Source organism: Lissotriton helveticus, chromosome 9 (genome assembly GCF_964261635.1).
Source record: "Lissotriton helveticus chromosome 9, aLisHel1.1, whole genome shotgun sequence".
Lineage (NCBI taxonomy): Eukaryota > Metazoa > Chordata > Amphibia > Caudata > Salamandridae > Lissotriton > Lissotriton helveticus.
Genome location: NC_136070.1, coordinates 397,957,681 through 397,977,054, shown reverse-complemented (window position 1 = coordinate 397,977,054; position 19,374 = coordinate 397,957,681). Strand labels below are relative to the sequence as shown.

Below are 19,374 nucleotides of genomic sequence, written 5' to 3'. Positions count from 1 at the left end.
AGCACAAAGTTACTCAGAAGTTTACATTTACATGTCTCCTTCCACTGAAAAGGTGCAAAGTAATAAGTCCAGCACCACACATGGTCATTCACTGATACTGCAACACACTCCCATAGAAAATATTGGAAGTTGATAAAGCCACATAGGAAATAATGTCAACGCACCCTAAATCCTTTGTGTCTGCCACCTTGATGCAGGCAATCGGACTGTTGGGGTCAGCTTGTGGAAAAGGCAAATCTTAATACAGACGCCGGTGCAGTTCCCCTGTACAGACCTACGGTGGGTGCCTTTCCCCGACCAAAAGCCTGGCGGTCTGCTGAAGATCACAGTGGTTCAGCTGCAGTCTTTGCAAATGCAATTCGAGTAACGGATAATACGGTGGTCGGACTGGCGAGCTCTCCACGCTTGTACTGCCACCGCCGGTACAGCCGCCCATGGACCACCAAACTCGTAATAAGGCCCTAAGTATATTAGCGATTCAGGTGTATGCTAGGACTGTGTGGCAGATTGTGCGCATTATGAATATGTGTATGCCTGTGACCATGTCATAAGCATATGTCTGCAAACATTTGTACATAAAACATGTCTGAGAGTGTGAAGATGTGAGCGACAGAAGAGTGCCCAACGTTCAAATGAATCTAGATTCAAACAGGAGGGTGTGGGGCATATAAATGCGAGACAGCAATCAGTGAACAAAGGTGACAAAGGCATTGCTGTAAACAGGTTAGAGTAGTCTTTGTGTCCGTAAATTAATGGGCAATGGGTGTGTGGGGCTAGGTACACAGATATAGGGTCCTGAGATGTACACAGATGAGAGGTTATATGCAAACAGGTCAAGGACCTAGGTGCAAATGGGTTAGAGAGACACTGGTATACATAAGTTAAAGGGGCTACATGTCATGCACACAGGTAAAAAGGGCTAAAAGTCTGTATATTAAAGGAGATTACGTGTACAGAGGTGAAAGGAAACTATATGTGAATAGGTGTGAGAGCAGTTAAATGGACTCAAGGTGGTCTTGGAAATCTCAATTTGTTCACTTTAAATCTGAGTAGATGGGTTGGTTCTATGCAAACAGGCGTGAGTAGTAGGCGCCTACAGGTGAAAGAGATTTAGACGCATAACGGTTATGGATTTCTTGGTGAATTGTTCTTTGTGGATACAGGTAATATGAATATTTATATACAGTTGAAAGGGCCATGGTATACAAGGATAGAAGGAACTAGGTGCACATAGGCAAGATGCAGCTTAGTGGATATAAGTGAGAGTAAGTCTAAATGGCATCCACACAAGATGGAAGCAGTTAATGCACACAGGTGAGACACCACTTAGAGAAGAAACATGCAGTAGTTCTATGTGTACTCTAGTGAGAGGAGTCTACAGGCACACATGGTGCATACGAGCAAGAAATGACCAGGTGCACACAGGTTTAACATTTAAAAAATGTATTCTGGTGCGTATCACCTATTGATAGTTCCAAGAGGCAGTTCACTTTGAGGAGTACACCACTCCTACGACTAACATAATTAGTTTATGTCTGGGGTATCAGAAGCAAATCCGGGAAGAATAGATTTCTTGAGGATTTTCGATCGTATCCACATATAATAAATTCACATGTAAGTAGTCTAAATGAAACTGTTTTATAGTGTCAGTGGTTATCATAAAAATCTGGACCTATGTCTGATTCTTCTGGTGTTACCAATTCAATGATTGTGTCAAGTTTAGCAAGTAACGTTCTTTACTTACAGTTCTGCAGGAAAATCACAAAATGAAGAAAGGTCCACTACTTCCCCAGTGTGCATATCTCACCCAACAATGTCAAAGTATCAATAGCAACTTGAGGAAAAAGGGAAAAGAAAACGAGGAATAGAGAAGGTCCCACATCGCACCCCAGTCAGAATCAGGATTGGTCAGTCAACAGCGAAAGTCTGTTAAAAGAATAATTGAGGAAGAGGTAAGTATGTGTTCTCTCTATAAGTATAGTCTCTGTATTATATGCTAGCTGTCTGTTTGCATATATAAGTACTTGAATAACTCCCTTCTTCCAAGTACTATGTCCACTGGGGTGAAAGAGAGGGCATAAGCATCTAAAGAAAATACAATAGGGTGAGTATCATGTGAAAATAGAGTATACAAAAGTATGGCAGTAAGAGTAATGTACTAACCCACCTACCATATGTAACTGGTGTTCAGGCTGCTTTGTCAAAAATTAATTCTGGAGACCACCTCCTTGATGTGTAAAATAACAAATGTTTCCTTACTTTCAGGAAGAAACTGAGAATACCTTTAAAAGAAAGAGCTGATCTCCACAACGCGGGACTCTTAATCAGATAAGTATACTACTCAAAAATATATTAGGCTCAAAGAATACAGCGAGCAAGCGCTGTTGTCAATATAACAGTAATGCAGCTTTGCTAATCTCTGTGTTGCAGGAACCAACCGTGCTAACCCGGAGAACGAAGACTGGAACCGGATGAGGCGAGGAGGTGCCCGCGATCAAGATAACGCTGTAGAAGATGCCGCTAAAGCGAGGGAAGTCGACGCAGAGAACTACGGCCCAGAAATACAGATAGGTGAACCGGAATAGCTGACCTCGATCCCGATGCTGGAACGCGATGCGTCAGCGTCCAAGATCTTAGCGTGTTTATGCCCCTGGCTGGCTCCCTTTCTTAGTAGTTCTTGAACTGTTGGAGCTCGTAGTCGGCAGCTCGTCACGAAGAGCGGGTAACCAGCAGCTCTGACAGATTGGCATTCAGAGGGTAAGTTTTGGATCCACAAATTAGTGATTAAAAAAGCATTCCGCTTGTGCGAAATCTATTCACTTTGTCATTTTTTTACATGTTGCACAGTAGTTTAGCAATATGGTTGAAAGTAAAAACGACAGCACTGTGATCGACCAGTATTTATCTCAGCATACAATTTTTTCTCTAGTGTAAGCCATGTAGCACAGCATCTCAACTGCTGTGCACCATGGAAGAAACATTGACTGACTGCACCTGGAGTCCACCCTCCCAAAAACATGTAAACAAAGAGAGAGGGTGTGGCGTCATAGCCACAACTGCGACTTTGGAGTTGTTCAAGTTCACGCTTTTCAAACAAGCTATGATGGATCGCCGTGCAGGCAAAACCTAAAAAACAACAATACAATATAACAAAAATCTCATAAAAACATTAATGTTTAAAGGCTCAGAGATGGATATGTAGGACTTAGGAAGTTTGGCTGGTTACTTATCATGTGGCAGTGTCTTCTGGCCAGTAACCTTTGGGGTTTGAAGGTGGGAATGCATTCTGTCATGATGTCCTGTAACTTTTAATTGCAACAAGCTGGGAACAGAACAATTGGCACTGCCAGATTCATGATTTAACCTTAGCAGTGATATGCTGGTCATAAAACTCTTCGTTTCAGGCTGGGGATTCGACTTTTCCAGATGTCATGGTGGCCAATGTCAGGGTGGTCTCACAACCTTTGGTAGTGCAACCGAATCCTAGCTTATATATAAAGAACTTGTACACATACAGTTTTTTGGTGCAGTCAAACCATATGAGTCTGAAGTAGGCTAGCAATGAAGTTTTTGGAAGTTTCAGGATGAGGCAATGCAACCTAAACTGGTGCCTGGATATGAACGTAACCTTCTGATAGTGTCACGGTTGGCTGTTGACAGTATTGAGATAGAGAAACAACCTTTGTTGATGTGAGCTGCAGGAACAACCAAAAGATACCTAACGGCTCTTCTTCATGGGATAGTGAAATGTCATCCTCAAGGGAGTCATCATGATGGCTCTGGTGTGCACAACTGCTGAAACCTGTGAACCCTTGCAGCCTATCAAATAGCCTATGCTGCCACTAAAGAATACTGGCACACTCAAGGAGTGTTTGGGTTATAAAATAACCAGGTGAGCAGGGTCAAGCATCAACAATATGACTTTCGCAAGACCTGATGGGACGTCATATGATTGCAGAGCAAAGTGTGCAGAGAACATTGCACAGCCGCAAAGTATAGGACTCGTCAGCTGTGATGCTGGGTATGACCACTGCAAGAGAAAGTCCCTTGGCTGATGTTCTGGAAGGGGCTTCGTGACGGGAGATATTTTGAAGTGTCACTATCGAATACTGGCACACTGGATGAAATTGCTTGTGGGTTATAAACTAATCAGGTGATCAGGGTCAAGCAACAACAATAAGACCTTGGATGACCTGTTGGGAGGTCATATGATTGCAGAGGAAAGTGTGCAGGGAATTATGCTCAGCCGCAAAGTATAGTACTCGCCAGCTGTGATGCTGGGCGTGACCAGCGGCAAGAGAAAGCACCTTGGCTGCAACATTAGAAGGGGACTCATGAAGGTAGATTTTTTTAAGTGCTGCAAAGCAACTTGACAGTGGCAGAAGCCAGGCAGATCTCAAGAGCACCGCAATGTTTGTTTCTCCATGCTGGGCAGGCAAGGCAAAACTCTGCATTTAAAGACGCGTAACCAGCTAGCGGATGCAACCACCTCGCATTTAGGGGAACAACTTTGGTACTTGCAAACCAAAACATATATACTGATTACCCTAAATAGGAGGGACGGACAAGCAATAAACTGGGAAGGAGCATCCAGCGACGGGAGTGAGATGGTCGGAGGGACGGGGAAATCACGAACAGAAATGCGGACACTAGAGATGGCCTGCAAAACAATGCGCTATTATGGAGTGCTACCTGGAACTTAAAAAATAAAGTACTGTTCCAAGTGCGTGGCTAGTGGAAGGATATGGTCACAGGTAGAAGTCTTGGTCCAAGCTCCAGAGCAAGGACGAAGACTTGAAGCTGAGTTGAAAGCTGAAGGCAGGAGTAGGCATTGACTAACTGGAAGAACGGAAACAAGTCCTAATAAAAATGGCTTTCCCAGTACAGGCTTCCAGATTTCCAATACGCGCAGTCAGATCTAAATAGAGAGGAACAGAGAATTATAAACTGTGTTTAGGAAAAGTGCTTTTTTGGAGTGTATATTTATGCATTGCATCGGGCTGGAAAATTCTGTGTGCAAATTGGCTTAAATAAGGCAAGCTTACACATGTGTAAAACCTTTAATAACAAATATACTTTTATGAGTCAGCCCAGTTGGTTAGGTCTGGGAATCTACCGGTTTTGCACTTGCATGTGGAGATTCTGACTGGGCCTTTGAGGCTGTATTTTGGTGTGGTCTTTGGGACTATATCTAGGCATTGTATGACTGTGCCTAGGTAAAGCATGGCTTTGGTTAGCATATGATTCGCGAGCCAGGGATTATGAGCCTGCGCTTAAGCATCTGAAGCTAGTTTTAGGAGGATATGAATTGTTGCTGGCCTATGATAGCTGTTCCTTTGGTCTATGCTACTAGCTTTTCGTGGTTGTACTGCATGCACATGCACAGTGGAGAAGTGTGGCTCACTGGTTAGAGCAGGCAGACCCGGGAGCAGAGGTCAGACCCGGGACCAGGGTTCAATTCCCGACGCGGCAGGGTCTTGAGCTCAAATGTCCACGGACTCGATAATTCTCGCTTCGGTGCCTGCCCTTATCATGGGTTCACACTCTGCAACTCTGGGCATTAAGCTTGCTTAATCTCCACAACGGCCTCCCCGCGGCGGGATGCCTGGCTTTCACCTTGGGGATGCCCTGTAGGGGCTATCTCACAGGGAAAAGCCAGGACAGGTTCCCAAGGCAAGCGCCGAGATGCCTCCTGGTGATTCGAGCGCTATATAAGAACATACAAAAAAAAAAATACACATCGTCACAGCTGTCTTATCAATAGTGCACTTTTATTTACTTTAGTACACTATTTTATTTTTCATTATTACTTAGTGTATGAGTTTTGATTTCAGTGATATCATTTTCATTAATGCCACCAGGGTCAATGGTGTCTGACATTACTTCCTGGGATGCTACCAGGTCAAAGTTTATATACTGTGACTTCCTTTAATGCCATGTGGTAAATGGCCATGCATTATCACTTCCACTACTCCTGGAATCTAGGCTTATCAACATCCACCATAAGTGTGGTCTGCCTTGATTGCCACACGAGTGCTGCTGTGACAAACTCTGGGTGAAAGAGACTGGTGATGAGCTGAAGGGTGGGCCAGACTGGCCGTAGCGGGCACCGGTGTTTTCCTGGTGGGTCGGAAGGGTGGGGCCAATTTTGGACCCGTTGAGGCTGGTACCGAACCCTTGTAACAAAAGCGGTAGCGGTGTAGCAGGAGCAGTGCTTCTCACTAGCACCCCTGTTACCAGGTCTGGTCCAACAGATTGCCAGTGCTTGTTGCTGTTCCCATGGCTGAAGGGATAGAAGCCCAGGTTTGTTATTGTTCACCCGGTGAGGGCCAGCGCTGCTGAGGTATTGTGGTAAAATGAACGCAAGGCATGCCCCTCTGTCCTCTGTAGCCTATGACAGCTTCAAAGAAATTGCCTAAGGGCAAAAGTGTTTACCAGAATGCACTTTGCTAGTGAGCTGAGCAGACATTCAGCACAAGAAAGCTGCAACTTTAAACTAAGCCTTAGGAACAAGTCCAGTACATCTACAGAGTTGAGTCTCTTTGAAATGTTCCATGTTTTGCATCTGTTATATGCATTAGGATATGTTAAATGCAGACTTACTTTGGAGCATCTGGGCTGAATCGGTCCGGATTGAAAATGAGTGGGTCCTTAGAGAACTTTTCCATCCGGCCCACAGCATACATGCTGAACTGTAAACAAAAGTGTGTTCATTTTAGCAATTGAAAACTAAGGTACATTCCAGATAATTCTTGTGGTTTATTGTAGATAATTCATACTAAGGTGTTTTCCTGCAAATATCGAAACAAAATATACAATGTGCCTTGTTAAAAAGTAGGACTGCTATGGAAGAGATAATAATTTACAGTAACATGACATTCATTTGAAAAATCACATTGTTTATATGGATAAATTACACATGCAAAGTGTTTCAAGTATAAGCCTTGTCCTTCCGCAGAGAACTATTCATCTATTGTCTATCTGTCACCCATTCAAGTATTTTTACCTGCCACTATGGTCACAAGATCACATGAAAAGGTGATAGGATTTAGAAATGGCATCATCACAGCTGAAGTAACCTTCACATGCTTTGCAAAACTTCAATAAACCATTCACTAGTTTTCAGTTGTGTATCTGAAAACAACATTCAGCCAGGTAACCAGCAGCTAAAAAGCCAACTATGGTCTGCCACTAATATGACTTTCAGAGTTCCACTTATAGTGAGATCAACTCTAGAACAACAATTCTTCACATAACTTTGATATCAGTAGTGTATGCACAAAACGTTCCTGCTTTACCCTTCACCTCCCTTTTTAATTCCAGTGCAAGCCCTGACCTTTTGATTTTACTAAAATGACCAGGGACGGCACCTCGGCTAAGGCGGAGGAGTGTCGCCCCACTGCTCTGAGAGTAGTGCACCAAAAATAAAATGATAACTTTGTTATCATCATTTAATGTTTTGTAGGTGTGGGGCTGGTACAGGGTAAGGAGTGGTTTGCACACTCCCGAAGTGCACATGACTGTTTGTCTGTCCCTCTTGGGTCGGCCAAACAGTCATACACCCTTTGCATGTTCCCAGCCAGGCTGCATTTCACAGCTTGGTGAGGAACATGCAAAACCTCCCTGTCCCCATCTCAGCGCCGCACCCCAGTGCTCAAGACCAATCACAATGCTGCATTGTAGCATTGTGATTGGCTATGGGGAGTTCGGGAGCAGGTGCCTCCTGCTGCCGGGACTGGAGGAAGAAGGAAGCTGAACAAGATGGAGGAGAGCCGGTGGCTGGTGAAAAGGTAAGTGCATTTTTATATTTGTGTTCTTCATTTTGTGTCCCTCTGCCCCTCTACTGCGATTCACTGCCAGCCGCTACTGAAAATGATATGTGTAACATATTTAGATTCCGCCAGCCGACTTCATCTACTGGTCGATTATTGTATCATTCACATTTTTGTCCCGCCCACAACAGCATGAGTCAATGGGTCAGCCCACTTCAGGTATTGGCTAACTTCACAGTGAGTGAAAGCATTCTGCCCTTTCACAAGGAACATCCACACACAATGAAGTTCACTTCACTGCCACAGTGTACTACAGCAATGGCTTCCATTGGCAAGGGCCTGGCAGCTTCTACAACAATAAAGCTTTACAAAAAGCATGACAAAAAACATTGACAAAAGCAGCAAAAAGCAGGCCTGTTACCTTTGCCAACGATTGTTCTTTTTATATTGTGCTTAATGTGATTTGTATACCATGGGTCAGCTTATTTAAATGGACTTTGAAAACACAGAAGTGAAATAGTTAAAGTGCTGTTATGAATACAAGTAAGAACTGGAAAACCACTGAAATTTGCAAGTGATTAGGACCACAAACTGTAAGCCAAAACAGCCATGCAAATCATAACCCACACACCAAATGTAATACTCATGAGCTCACTCTTATTGAAACAGAAGCAATTACAAATGTTGCAAATCATATTTAGATCGCAATACATACAACTTTACCTGTAACACTTTCACTGAGAGTTCGGCAAATGTTCAGTTATTTATTATTATAATTATGTTTTCTTCACACCCGCGTAGCTAGGGGGGTGCGGTGGGGGCGGTCCGCCCCAGGCGGCACAATTTTCGGGGCGGCGGCCACGCGGCAGTGATGGCCCATGACGGCGACCTTTATAAGTTATATGGAGACACTGATACAGTGCCCGCAAATAAATAATAAAGGCCGCCGTCATGGTCCATCAGTGCTGCACGGCCGCCGCGTATGTGGGTCCTAGAGAGCCATTAGAAAGCGCTACCAATGATGGCTCATGGAATCAATTTTGGCCAGCCCTCAGCAGTGACGTGCGCGTGCGCCACCACTACCCGCTCTCGAGTCTGGAGAGTGCAGCGAGATGCCGCCAGGACTTTGATTTATTCCGAACATCCGGAGAGCCCCCTAACAGTACACTCACTATCAGTTTGAGTAAAGAGTGCGGCCGCATTAGGAAACCTAGGAAGAAGAACAGGGTTAGTAAGGCAGTGATGCATGAGTTGTAGAGCTGAGGGGTCGAAGGGGAGGTGGATGAGAAAGAATGCTGAAAGCTGTGGTCGGTGGGCACTTCCAAGGCGCCCCACACTTGGGGATTTCTTGGCTGTTATTACAGATGGTGAGTGGGTATAACGGAGATGTGGGAAGTCTCCCGTCATTCATTTTCACACAGCTATTTGGACCCATAAAAAAGAAAAGCAAATTCGACTTCACAAGACGGTTTCTCCTGACAACACGCGATATAAATATAAGAAACCTCAGAAGTTTGGCGAGAGAGCGCCGAACAAATGCATTATCTTATCTTGCATCCAGCTCTGATGTATGCAACAGCAGCCCTGTGACTCACGGGTGTCAGCATATATTACTGACATAGTTTATTGTCAGCCCAGGCCATGCGGTCCTTGCCCACGCTGGCGGCAACTTATTCAGCAGCAGGATTGCCAGTGTTTGCACAACTCCTCTGCAGTATCTCCCCAATTTCTTTGAATGAAATAAATACATTGAGAAGTTGTTTGCAGTGCTCGTTAGTTATAAATCAGACAACATCACATCGTTGTTCTGTCTGTCACACCCAACACCAGGGTTGATGAAGGCGTATGGTAAATGATATGGGAAGCACAGCATTTAGAAGGGCTTGCATTATTAGATAGAGTTTTGATCACGTGTCACCATCTAAGTTAGTACTTTTTTTGTGTCACGCTCTGCGGGTATAAATAGGCAGCCCTCCATTGCCCCTCTAGCTAGGTTTGCTCTATATAAATGGTTCGAACCTACAGAGCAAGCAAAATACAGCATAGATATCGAGGCTATGTGTACCTCAGTCAGCCTCTTCTCCTGAGGCTTGCCCACCCCCATCATGCCTCATTTTATTGAAATGTAATTACTTAGACTAGCCATGCAACTTGCCTCAGGTTAATAATAGCAGGTGGTGCTGCGCAGTCTGTAATCAACTAATTGATTTTTTTATTAAACTCCTCAATATGACTTTTCGAAATAAATAGCATCATAATGCATAGCAAGGTTTAAGATTGCTGTGTGACATTTTTAGAATTTCAGTGTAATTATGAGTGACATTTCAACAACTATGAGAGACACTTCCGCGCGAGCAAAATCAAGCAGTGAAGATGAGGGAAACATATAAATATTATAAATTACACCCATTTGAGCAACAAGAAACTATAAGAAGATCTTAAAACTGCTGGAAAGCACCAGAAATGGATGGGCACACACATAGCTAGGGGTCACAACCCAGTCTGGAAGGTACTGAATGTGGTGATGAGGAATAAGGTTAAAAATACATGGTAACGGGATGAAATTATGGAGTATGTCTAACATTATGATGTAAAGCATGCCAAGAATGTCAGAACACAAAAGCAGTGTGCGATTTCTAAGTCACTAGGCCTTGTGTGAAATGAACTTCTATATATCAATAACAAGCTGGAGGTTTTTGGCGCGCAAGAGCCAAGCTACACGGTTGTCTTCATTGGGGGCTCCGGAGCAAATACGTCCTTTTTCCGCAGCCCCTCTCTGCCTCCCGCTATCGGCCATGGGCGGCAATCTGAGGGATAGCCCCGGGCGCCAGAATCTCTAGCTACGCCATTATATGTTGCTCTTTTGTGTTGTTATGTATCAGTATACGTATTGTGAGGTCATAACTATTGTATTTAAAAACTTTAAGAACAATAGATCCACTTGTAACAAAATATAGAAACTATTAGAATCAAGAATGAGGGATTTGAAGAACAACTTGGGCAAACTACATATTTCAGAAGCTAGGGACAATGGAATACATCAATGATGCCATTCCCACTGAAGTGCTTGGGAAAGGGAGCTTCTCATAAGTCTTTATAGTTGAAAAAGCCCATAAATCCTTGGCCCTAAGGCTACTATTAACCCCCCCCGGAATAATTATTGCATGCATGTTAAATTAAAAAGATGGAGACATGGGGGCCGATTACGATGTCTGTCGGATGAGCGTCCAACCAGCATTGTTGTGATAAAGGGACTGGCTAACAGGTTGTCGGTGGTCCCGACCCCAAATTAGGATCTAATCTCCGTGGAGGTAGTCAGAAACCTGCCTCTTTGCTTTGAGGCTTGTGCTGTGGCCCAGAAAAGGGCAGCAGCACAAGCCTACATGGCAAAAGGCATGTTTTTAAAGATTCCTGCGTCCTGTGGCAAGCACATGGGGTGCCTGCCAAATGATGCAGGGATGTTTAGGGGCCCATAACAGAGGGCCACTGCTAGGGGCCCCAATAAATCCTTTCTGCTAGCCTTTTCATGTCAGAAGAAGTGCTGTGAAATGGCTGGCACAAAGGTGAATGTAATCCCATGGCGGTGCCTGAGAAGGCTCAGCCTCCATTGTGGGGAATGTGATCTGACCGACCGCATGCCACCAGGCTCCTTGAGCCTGTCAGAAGCTGTTGTCCAGTGCCTAAGGCAATGCAGTCCGATCGCCCGAATCGTAATGCAGCAGTATGACCGAGTACATCAATGTCGGTATCATAATCGGCACCTTGGTCTTAAGACTGGCACATGAGAGATTAGCCAAACAGACTTGAGCACACTGGCATTGTTTTTCATAGACTTCACAACAGTGGTAATGGAAGCCCATTGTGGTTTCGCTAACATAAAGTAAAAAATACAACTAATGGGATGTCCTATACTATACTATACCCGCGCATTCTAGAATGACATTTAACAGGAAAGTTCAGCAGGTCACGACCCATAAGTATCAAATACATTCCGAAAGAAACTGTTAAAGGGTCTTAACTGTCACAATGAAATGCAGAAGAAATGACAGAAGAAGGGGCCTAAGTGGCTGACCAACTGCACAGCGAATCCTGCGCAGTAATTGGGATGCCAAGAACTATCAGAGGAGGACATGATCCCAGACTGCTGAGAATCAAGCTAACACTTTAAATAAGAGATTGAAGGGGTATTATGGGGAATGGGACTATCTTAGTCTCTCATAGACTTAGGTCCCAATTACAAGTTTGGTAGTCTTCAAGCAGGCCGACATGGCAGTGCCCCACCTGAAGACCTCCAAACTCGTCTGCATACTACCTGCCAGATTATAAGTAGTTTATTTGTGGTCTGGCGGGCGGGTGGAGCTTTGGTGGACCCAAGGCGGTACCTTACTAAGGCTCATATGTGAGCCTTATGGAGGCAGCGATGTGGGACCGCCAATGCGCGTTCCTGCATGGCATGGTCTGGGAAGCCCATGCCGTGCAGGAACAGGTGGTGCATACAGACAGGGACGGCACATCATGTGCCCCTCTGCATGTACCCCCAGGCTCAGAGGCACAGGCTTTCTCATAGTTTCCTCATGCCACCCTTTTCATGACAGGCTCCCCAACATGAAAAGGGTCACTGTGAGGAAACCCGTAATATGCTATAGGGGTGCTGCAGCAGTACTGCCAGCCTATTGTGGCCTCACACCACTGCAACACTGAAGGGGGAATAATGGATCCCCAGTGGTTGCAGGGGTCTTTTGGTGGTCTGACCGTGATAGGGCAGTCAGACCGCTAGCACGAGTTGGCTACAACGCCACCAAGGTTTGGACCACCAAACTTTTAATTAGGTCTTTAGTTCAAAGCTATTATTAAAACCAGAACATGACAAGATTCTAGAAATTAATAGCCTTGCAGGATTATTATTAAAGAAAGCAGAAGCACTTACTTAATAAATCAAATTAATCAATAAGTGGACTGACATAAGGGCTGTCTCCAAATAAAACCCCTAGAAATCACTTCTCACTAATCTGTGCCTAGAAATAAAATAAACAAAAAGTTGGCTGTTCATCAAAAAGCATGTCTCTTATAATGTTTCAGGAACTGAAGGAACACACATTAATAGCATGGCAGTATGAACAAGGTTTGTATTAAAATTCATTCATGACAACCAATACATCTATACATTGGTACAATACCACTAGAAATGTCCACTTACTAAAGCATCTTATTAGTTAAAGCTGTACATATTTAATTAGGAAGATGTAATCATACATTATCAAACACAGGAATACAATAGCTTGTTCAACTAATTCCATAGCACAGTTTAGTGTCCTTGAACTTGTCACTGAAACACATTCTTCCCTTTTCCCTCTGGAGGACAGAACAAATTAATATATATTTGTTTAGCACAGAGACCATGCTGAAGCTATATTTTTGTTGACCTTCTCAAAGAGAGAAAGATACATGCATGTGGATAACTTGTACACATAAATAAAAAACGACACTTTTCAACAGAAGTTTCACAAATGATTGTGAATGTGTCCTTGTGTGGTCTAGTTATGTTGAAACATGCATTACCATCAAAGTAAAACTCTCCTGCAACCACAGAATAGCTAAAAAATGCATAGAAAGGTTTCAGATGGGCTGCTGACTGAGAGTTGGTTTTAGGAACTACCACAAACTGCAAGCAAACGGAATGGGTGTCATGAAAATGCTGATACTCCTGAAACTGCTTTACTTATTTATAAACATCCCCATTATCTTAACACACTTTTTGCTGCCAGCTTGACTTTGCTGATGATAAGTCACTCAAAGGTCGGAAAACAGCCCAGAATTAAATGGGAGACACTAACATGCCCATGTGAGGCAAACAGGCTCACAGATCCAGCGATAGAAAAATATTTTTAAGTTACTCAGTTGCGCTCGGGCCCCTACACACAGACGCTTTGTGTCCTTGGCGCTGCTCCTGGCGAACAGATGTATAGCTCTGCACTGGCGAGCCCCGGAGGGTCCCCCCATAGCGGCATGGATAGGGGCGGTTGGTAAATGGGCGGCGGCCGAAGAAGACGCCATCCGAGAAGAGGAGGCCAAGGGAGCGCGTAAACACCCCATCTCTATGGAATGGGCCATGCTCCTACATGGCTTCCGACAGGCCACACGCGCGGATGCCCTGCCTACGCCTACGCCCCTCCCCCCTCCCCCTCCCACCCGCCCGAGTAAACCCAACTCACTGGCTACCACTGTCATCCTTATCACCTGAGCCGAGCCCGATATACCTCACCCCCCACTGACTCGACCCCCCCCTTGCTGACCGCCCCGCAACCCCCATGCTTGAATAGGTTCCACCCCTGACCGCCCTACCCCACTGCGAATGGATAATACGGACCCCCAGCTGCCCACTGCCCGACATTTTCTACCCTGTAACGCTCTTGCTACCGCTTACATGCTCCCCCCCACAGTTCCGTCCCCCCAGTTCCCAGGCACCGCCACTTTGCGAACTGCTAGGACCCGGACCCGATATCCCCCACAGCTGGGACCCACATATCTCTGGTTCATCTCCGTTCCCTACACAGAGTTTGGTGTCTGTGTCCTACCTTGATTATTTGTTTGAACGGTCTATGATGCTCAGTGGATGAAATGCCATATTAATCAGTTTTTGTTACACACAAAAAGAAAAGTTGCGTGAACTGCTGGACACGGCTGAATGTTGACGCCGCGCCCACAGATGATTCTCTCTTTGTTTCATACCTGCTGATGCAACAATGAAAATACGTTTAAAAAAAAAAAAAAGTTACTCAGTTGCGCTATGATTCTGCTATAAGGAACCAAAACGACTGAAACACTTGAGGTGAATAACTCAAACAACTATTCTAAAATATTGTGTGACATGAATATTGTGTCAAAAACATTTCAACTGCAAAAATATTGAGTAATAGAATATCGAAGTTAAGAATATAATTTTTTATTTGTTTAATAAATATTTTAATATATATTAGTTAGTATAATGATTTTAGGTGTTAGTATTATGAGTAGCATTATTTTTTCCTTACAAAGATTTGTAATTTTAAATGTGTAATTACATTTTACTTAAATCTAATTAGTAACTTATAGTTTTGTAGGGGTTTTTGGGGTTTGTACCGAAATAGGGTGGGAAGTTGGTTCAATTAAAAAAAATTACAAATTATTGTTTTCTACTGTTAATTAATTTGTTAATGTATATTAAATATTGGATGTGTTATTAATTACATGAATAATTACATATGTTGTTTGATTTATTAATTATTATAGTTATCTAAATTTAATTTGTGATTTTTTATGCATTTCTTTTGTACCGGTTAAATAGCGATAAATATTTTTGTACTGGGTTGTGTGAGGGGAAATAGCATGGGAAGTTATTTAAAGTATATTTTTTGGAACAAATGTAATAATTTTAAATACTTATTTGGTAATCAGGTAAATTTGTTATTGATTATTTATTATGTAAAGTATGTGTTTCATTTGTTATATGAATTACTTGATTGCTACATGTATTTAATAATGTACTTTGCAAAATGTATTTTATGTTTATTAATATTTTTATGTAAGTGCGCAGCTTGTGCCATATTTCAAAGGGGCTAAGGAGCGGTTGAACTGCCGAAAGTCCAGGGGGCAGCCAAGAACCATAATAAAACAAAGTAGACTTACCCCCAAGAGTCCACACCTGTATACGAAATGTAGCAGGCATTTAAAAGTTGCACATTCCAGTGGCGAAAATCTCCTCAGGGTCTTATGAGGCCACATTTCCCCCCCCAAAAAACACTTCAAAATCAAACAATGTGCCCAGTCTCCAGGCTGCTCACAACGACGAGCTTACTACATCTCATTGCACAAAGCTGTCAGTAGCAACAACTCTGGGGAGTGCTCACCCATGTTGTACACCGAGCCAAACTGAGGAAAGTCTAGTGCAGACACACCTCCCAAGCATTTGATTATCGCTTCTCTTTATGTCACCTGCCCCACAGGAAAAGCGGTCTTCTCTCTCACGACGGTCCTTAAGTAAAGAAGTACTTGCCAGTGGCATTTCAACCTGAAAGCTCTGGGCTGGTCACGGTACTGGAGACAGTCTCTCAAGACAACAGGACATTGACTACGCTTATCCAAAGCATCAGTGTGATAGCAGACTACGCATCCAAAATAGGATACGTTTATTGAGCTTAGTTCCAGGTTAAGTCTTCAGGATAAGATAGATAGATGGAAATGTAAACCCCACCAGGAGCGACCTCCCTGTCGCTCAGCCTGCCTGCCATCAACTGACACTCTACACTCAAGCCAGGCACGCAAACATTCCATGAGGTCATCATGCATTCTAACACTTATACTAGCTGAGCAACAGGGAAGACACAGCCTGTGCAAGTAAATACATAAGTCAATTATAACAGTAACCCTTTCAAATTCCAACACTTTCCTTACTGTCTCTTAGACTTCAGTAGTAATAGTTAATCTAACCCCTTCAAAGTTCACCTTTTTCCCCTACTGCTGCTTAACTCCAGTGGGAATAGTAAATCTAACACTCCGAAGTCCAATACTTTCCCTACTTTCGCTTAGATTGGAGAGGTAATAGTAAATGTAACCCTCTTCAAAATCCAGGACTTTCCCAATTCAGCTTACGTTGGAATGGGAATGCTAAATGTAGTTAGAGGTGTAAAACCTTTACTACTTTGGTGAAAATTGGATTTACATTACTTACTTCTGCTACTGTTGTTTATCTTTAATTGTTGTTACTTTTTTAATACTTTTTTTTTATGGTTGTATTAGTTTTAAAAAAGGCACTTTATTTACCACGGAGATCGAAGCACCTTTATTTTTGTTTTGTCCTAATTTCCTGTCCTTAATTGTTATCTTTTTTTAAAGCTCAATACAACCTGTTATCAAAACAAAAATGTACCTTTTTATTTGAAATGGTTGTTGTCTTAATTTTATTTCAATGCAATTAGTTATATTATATGTTTTTGACATTTTTTGTTTTCAATGTTTAAATATTATTTGAGCTTACACCAATTAAAAAGTGGTCAGATATAGTGATTCAAATGAATTCTATCTGTTTAAATAATGGTCTAAGATCAACAAATGGAAGATCACTGGGTGATAAAGCCGGGGCGAACACATTCAAAAGTGGCACCAGAGAGAGTAGAATAGATTATATCCTACTCAACCTGGGGATATGGAGATTCCTCCAGGACATGCTAATTATAGAAAGGATAGAGAGTGATCATAACCCCCTGTGCATGACTCTCTCCTACTGGAGTACTCCCGACTTCCATGGCAAGGATGTGTCTCCAACTCCCATTACTGACACTGTCCTATCAAACGATATGCGTCATGTCCGATGGTCGAAAGTTTCAATTAATCCAGTTAATATTGATTTTATAACACGAAAGCTTGCTCAAGCAACACGTGACTTAGAGGAACTGCTTGAAAAGGATAATGCCCTTCCTTTTCAAGAGGAAGGAACAAGGGTCCATGAGGCCTTCTTTTGCGAACTGAAAAGCCTTTTTGTTAAGCCTTGTACAAAAAAGGCCCCACGTATACCTGAGCCACCTCGTTGGTATTCGCGGGAATGTAGGCAGACTCGATTGGACCTGGGCAGAGCCATTAAAAGTGAGTCAAGTGAGAATATTCGGTTGGCCAGATCCATGTATAAAAATACTGTCTACAGAGCTAAACGCAACTGGGATGAGACTAGGTGGAATGACCTAAAGGAGGCAGGTTCCAACAAAGACTCACGGAGATTCTGGAACGTGTATAGGTGGGGTGTGGAGGGAAACCCAGAAAAGCCACAGAACTGGGTCCCCAAAGATAAATGGGTAGCCTATTTTCAGCCACAATATGCGAATCATAGAGACTCCCACCACTTCAATCGCTGAGGATATGTTTACCCTAAAAGATGTTTACCATGCTTTAGATCTAGTGGTTCCGGGCAGAGCGCCAGGCATCGATGGCATCGCAGCGGACCTATTTTTACAGGACAAGAACTCCTGGGGTTCCTACATACTCCTTTTAGCTAACATGATTGCCAGGGGTGCCCCTATACTTTGCTCATGGAATGGGGCCCAAATTATACTCGTGTATAAAAAAGGGGACAAGTCGAAGCCAGGAAATTATCGTCCAATCAGCCTGATTGACACCTCCGCAAACATTTTTGGCAGACTGATTTTAAATAAAGTACTGGAGTGGGAACGGGACAACAACATCTTATCCCACCTACAGGCTGGCTTCAGGACCTCAGTTAGCACGGTCGACCAGGTGCTACATTTTACGATGTTGCACTGGAAGACTGTGCTGATCAAGCATGGTAGCCTGTACGTAGCGTTCATAGATTTAAGAGCGGCATTCGATCTGGTTCCGCGCGCTACCCTGTGGAAAGTCCTCAATGACATGGGTCTGCCTGGTCCCCTTCTTATGCTTCTGAAAAAACTCCATGAACAAAACTACGCACAGATTAGGTGGGGCGGGCCTGGCAGTGTTACGCCCCAATTCCCAGTGGAATCTGGAGTCCGCCAGGGCTGCGTCCTGGCGCCAACTGTATTTTCTTTATACATTAATGATGTGGCCAAAATGTTAATTGATTCCAACATTGATGCCCCTATCCTAGCTGGAGCAAAAGTTCCTATTTTAATGTTCGCCGATGATTGTCTTTTAGTAGCAAAAACCCCAAGCGGGTTGCAGAAGGCCTTGGTGCTTTTTGAAGATTTCTGCTCCGCTCTGGGTTTGGAAGTTAATGCAGCAAAATCTAAATTTATGACTTTTAATGCCCCAAAATCCTATAAGGGTACTATGATTATGAACAGGCGTCCTCTAGAAAGGGTCCAGGCTTTTAGCTATTTGGGCGTCTGTATTCAGTATGACTTGAGATGGAAACAGCAGATTGAGTTGGCTACTCTGAAACATCGCCAACTCTCTGGTGCCCTGAGTCTGGAGCATTCCAGGTCCCTCACTAAACCAATAGCTCCCGTATCAGCGGTTTACAATGGAAAAGTGGTTAGTTCCACTTTATACGGGGTAGAAGTCTGGGGACCTGAGAACTTACAGGGGATGACAGCTTCAGAAAATGTATTTCTTAGGAATTTGATAAAACTACCACAGAGTACCCCCCTGAATCCCCTTCTCTATGACCTGGGTTTGTCCCCAATAGCCCTTATTGCCGCTTTGCGTCCAATCTTATATTGGAGGCGGCTCTGGATAACCCCAGAATAAAGACGTATAGAAGGGGACTGATAGATATAATTGGACGTGGTAATTCTCATGGAATCAAGTGGTTAGTACATATCAGGGGTGTTCTGATCGATCTGGGCTTACGAGACTTGTGGGAAGACCCAACAAATGCAAGGTTCCCACCCAAGAAGTTTTTAAAGGATCAGTACTGGAAATTTGTGGCTGTTAAGATCTTCAGGACCACAGCTCCTTGTTCATTGACCGGTGTGTTTATGGACTTTAAGGAGGGACCGCACCTGGAAGACTTCTGGGATGTTATCTCAAAACCCTTAGATCGCAAACTTTATTTCCAATTGAGAATTGGTGGCTTACCTGTTAGGGCTTTTACTAGCAAGTGGTCTAGGGGGGAAAATTTGTCTGTCCAGCATGC

General features: G+C 43.5%; 1 protein-coding gene across 1 annotated transcript in view; it reads right to left on the bottom strand.

Moving 5' to 3' along the window:
* LOC144781358 (cholesterol 24-hydroxylase-like) overlaps positions 1-19,374 on the bottom strand; it is a 394,520-nt gene that overhangs the window by 78,561 nt on the left and 296,585 nt on the right. Inside the window, exon 13 of the mRNA XM_078660146.1 lies at positions 6,604-6,692. Within this exon, the coding sequence (XP_078516272.1) occupies positions 6,604-6,692 (89 nt within the window). The remainder of the gene's footprint in view (positions 1-6,603; positions 6,693-19,374) is intronic.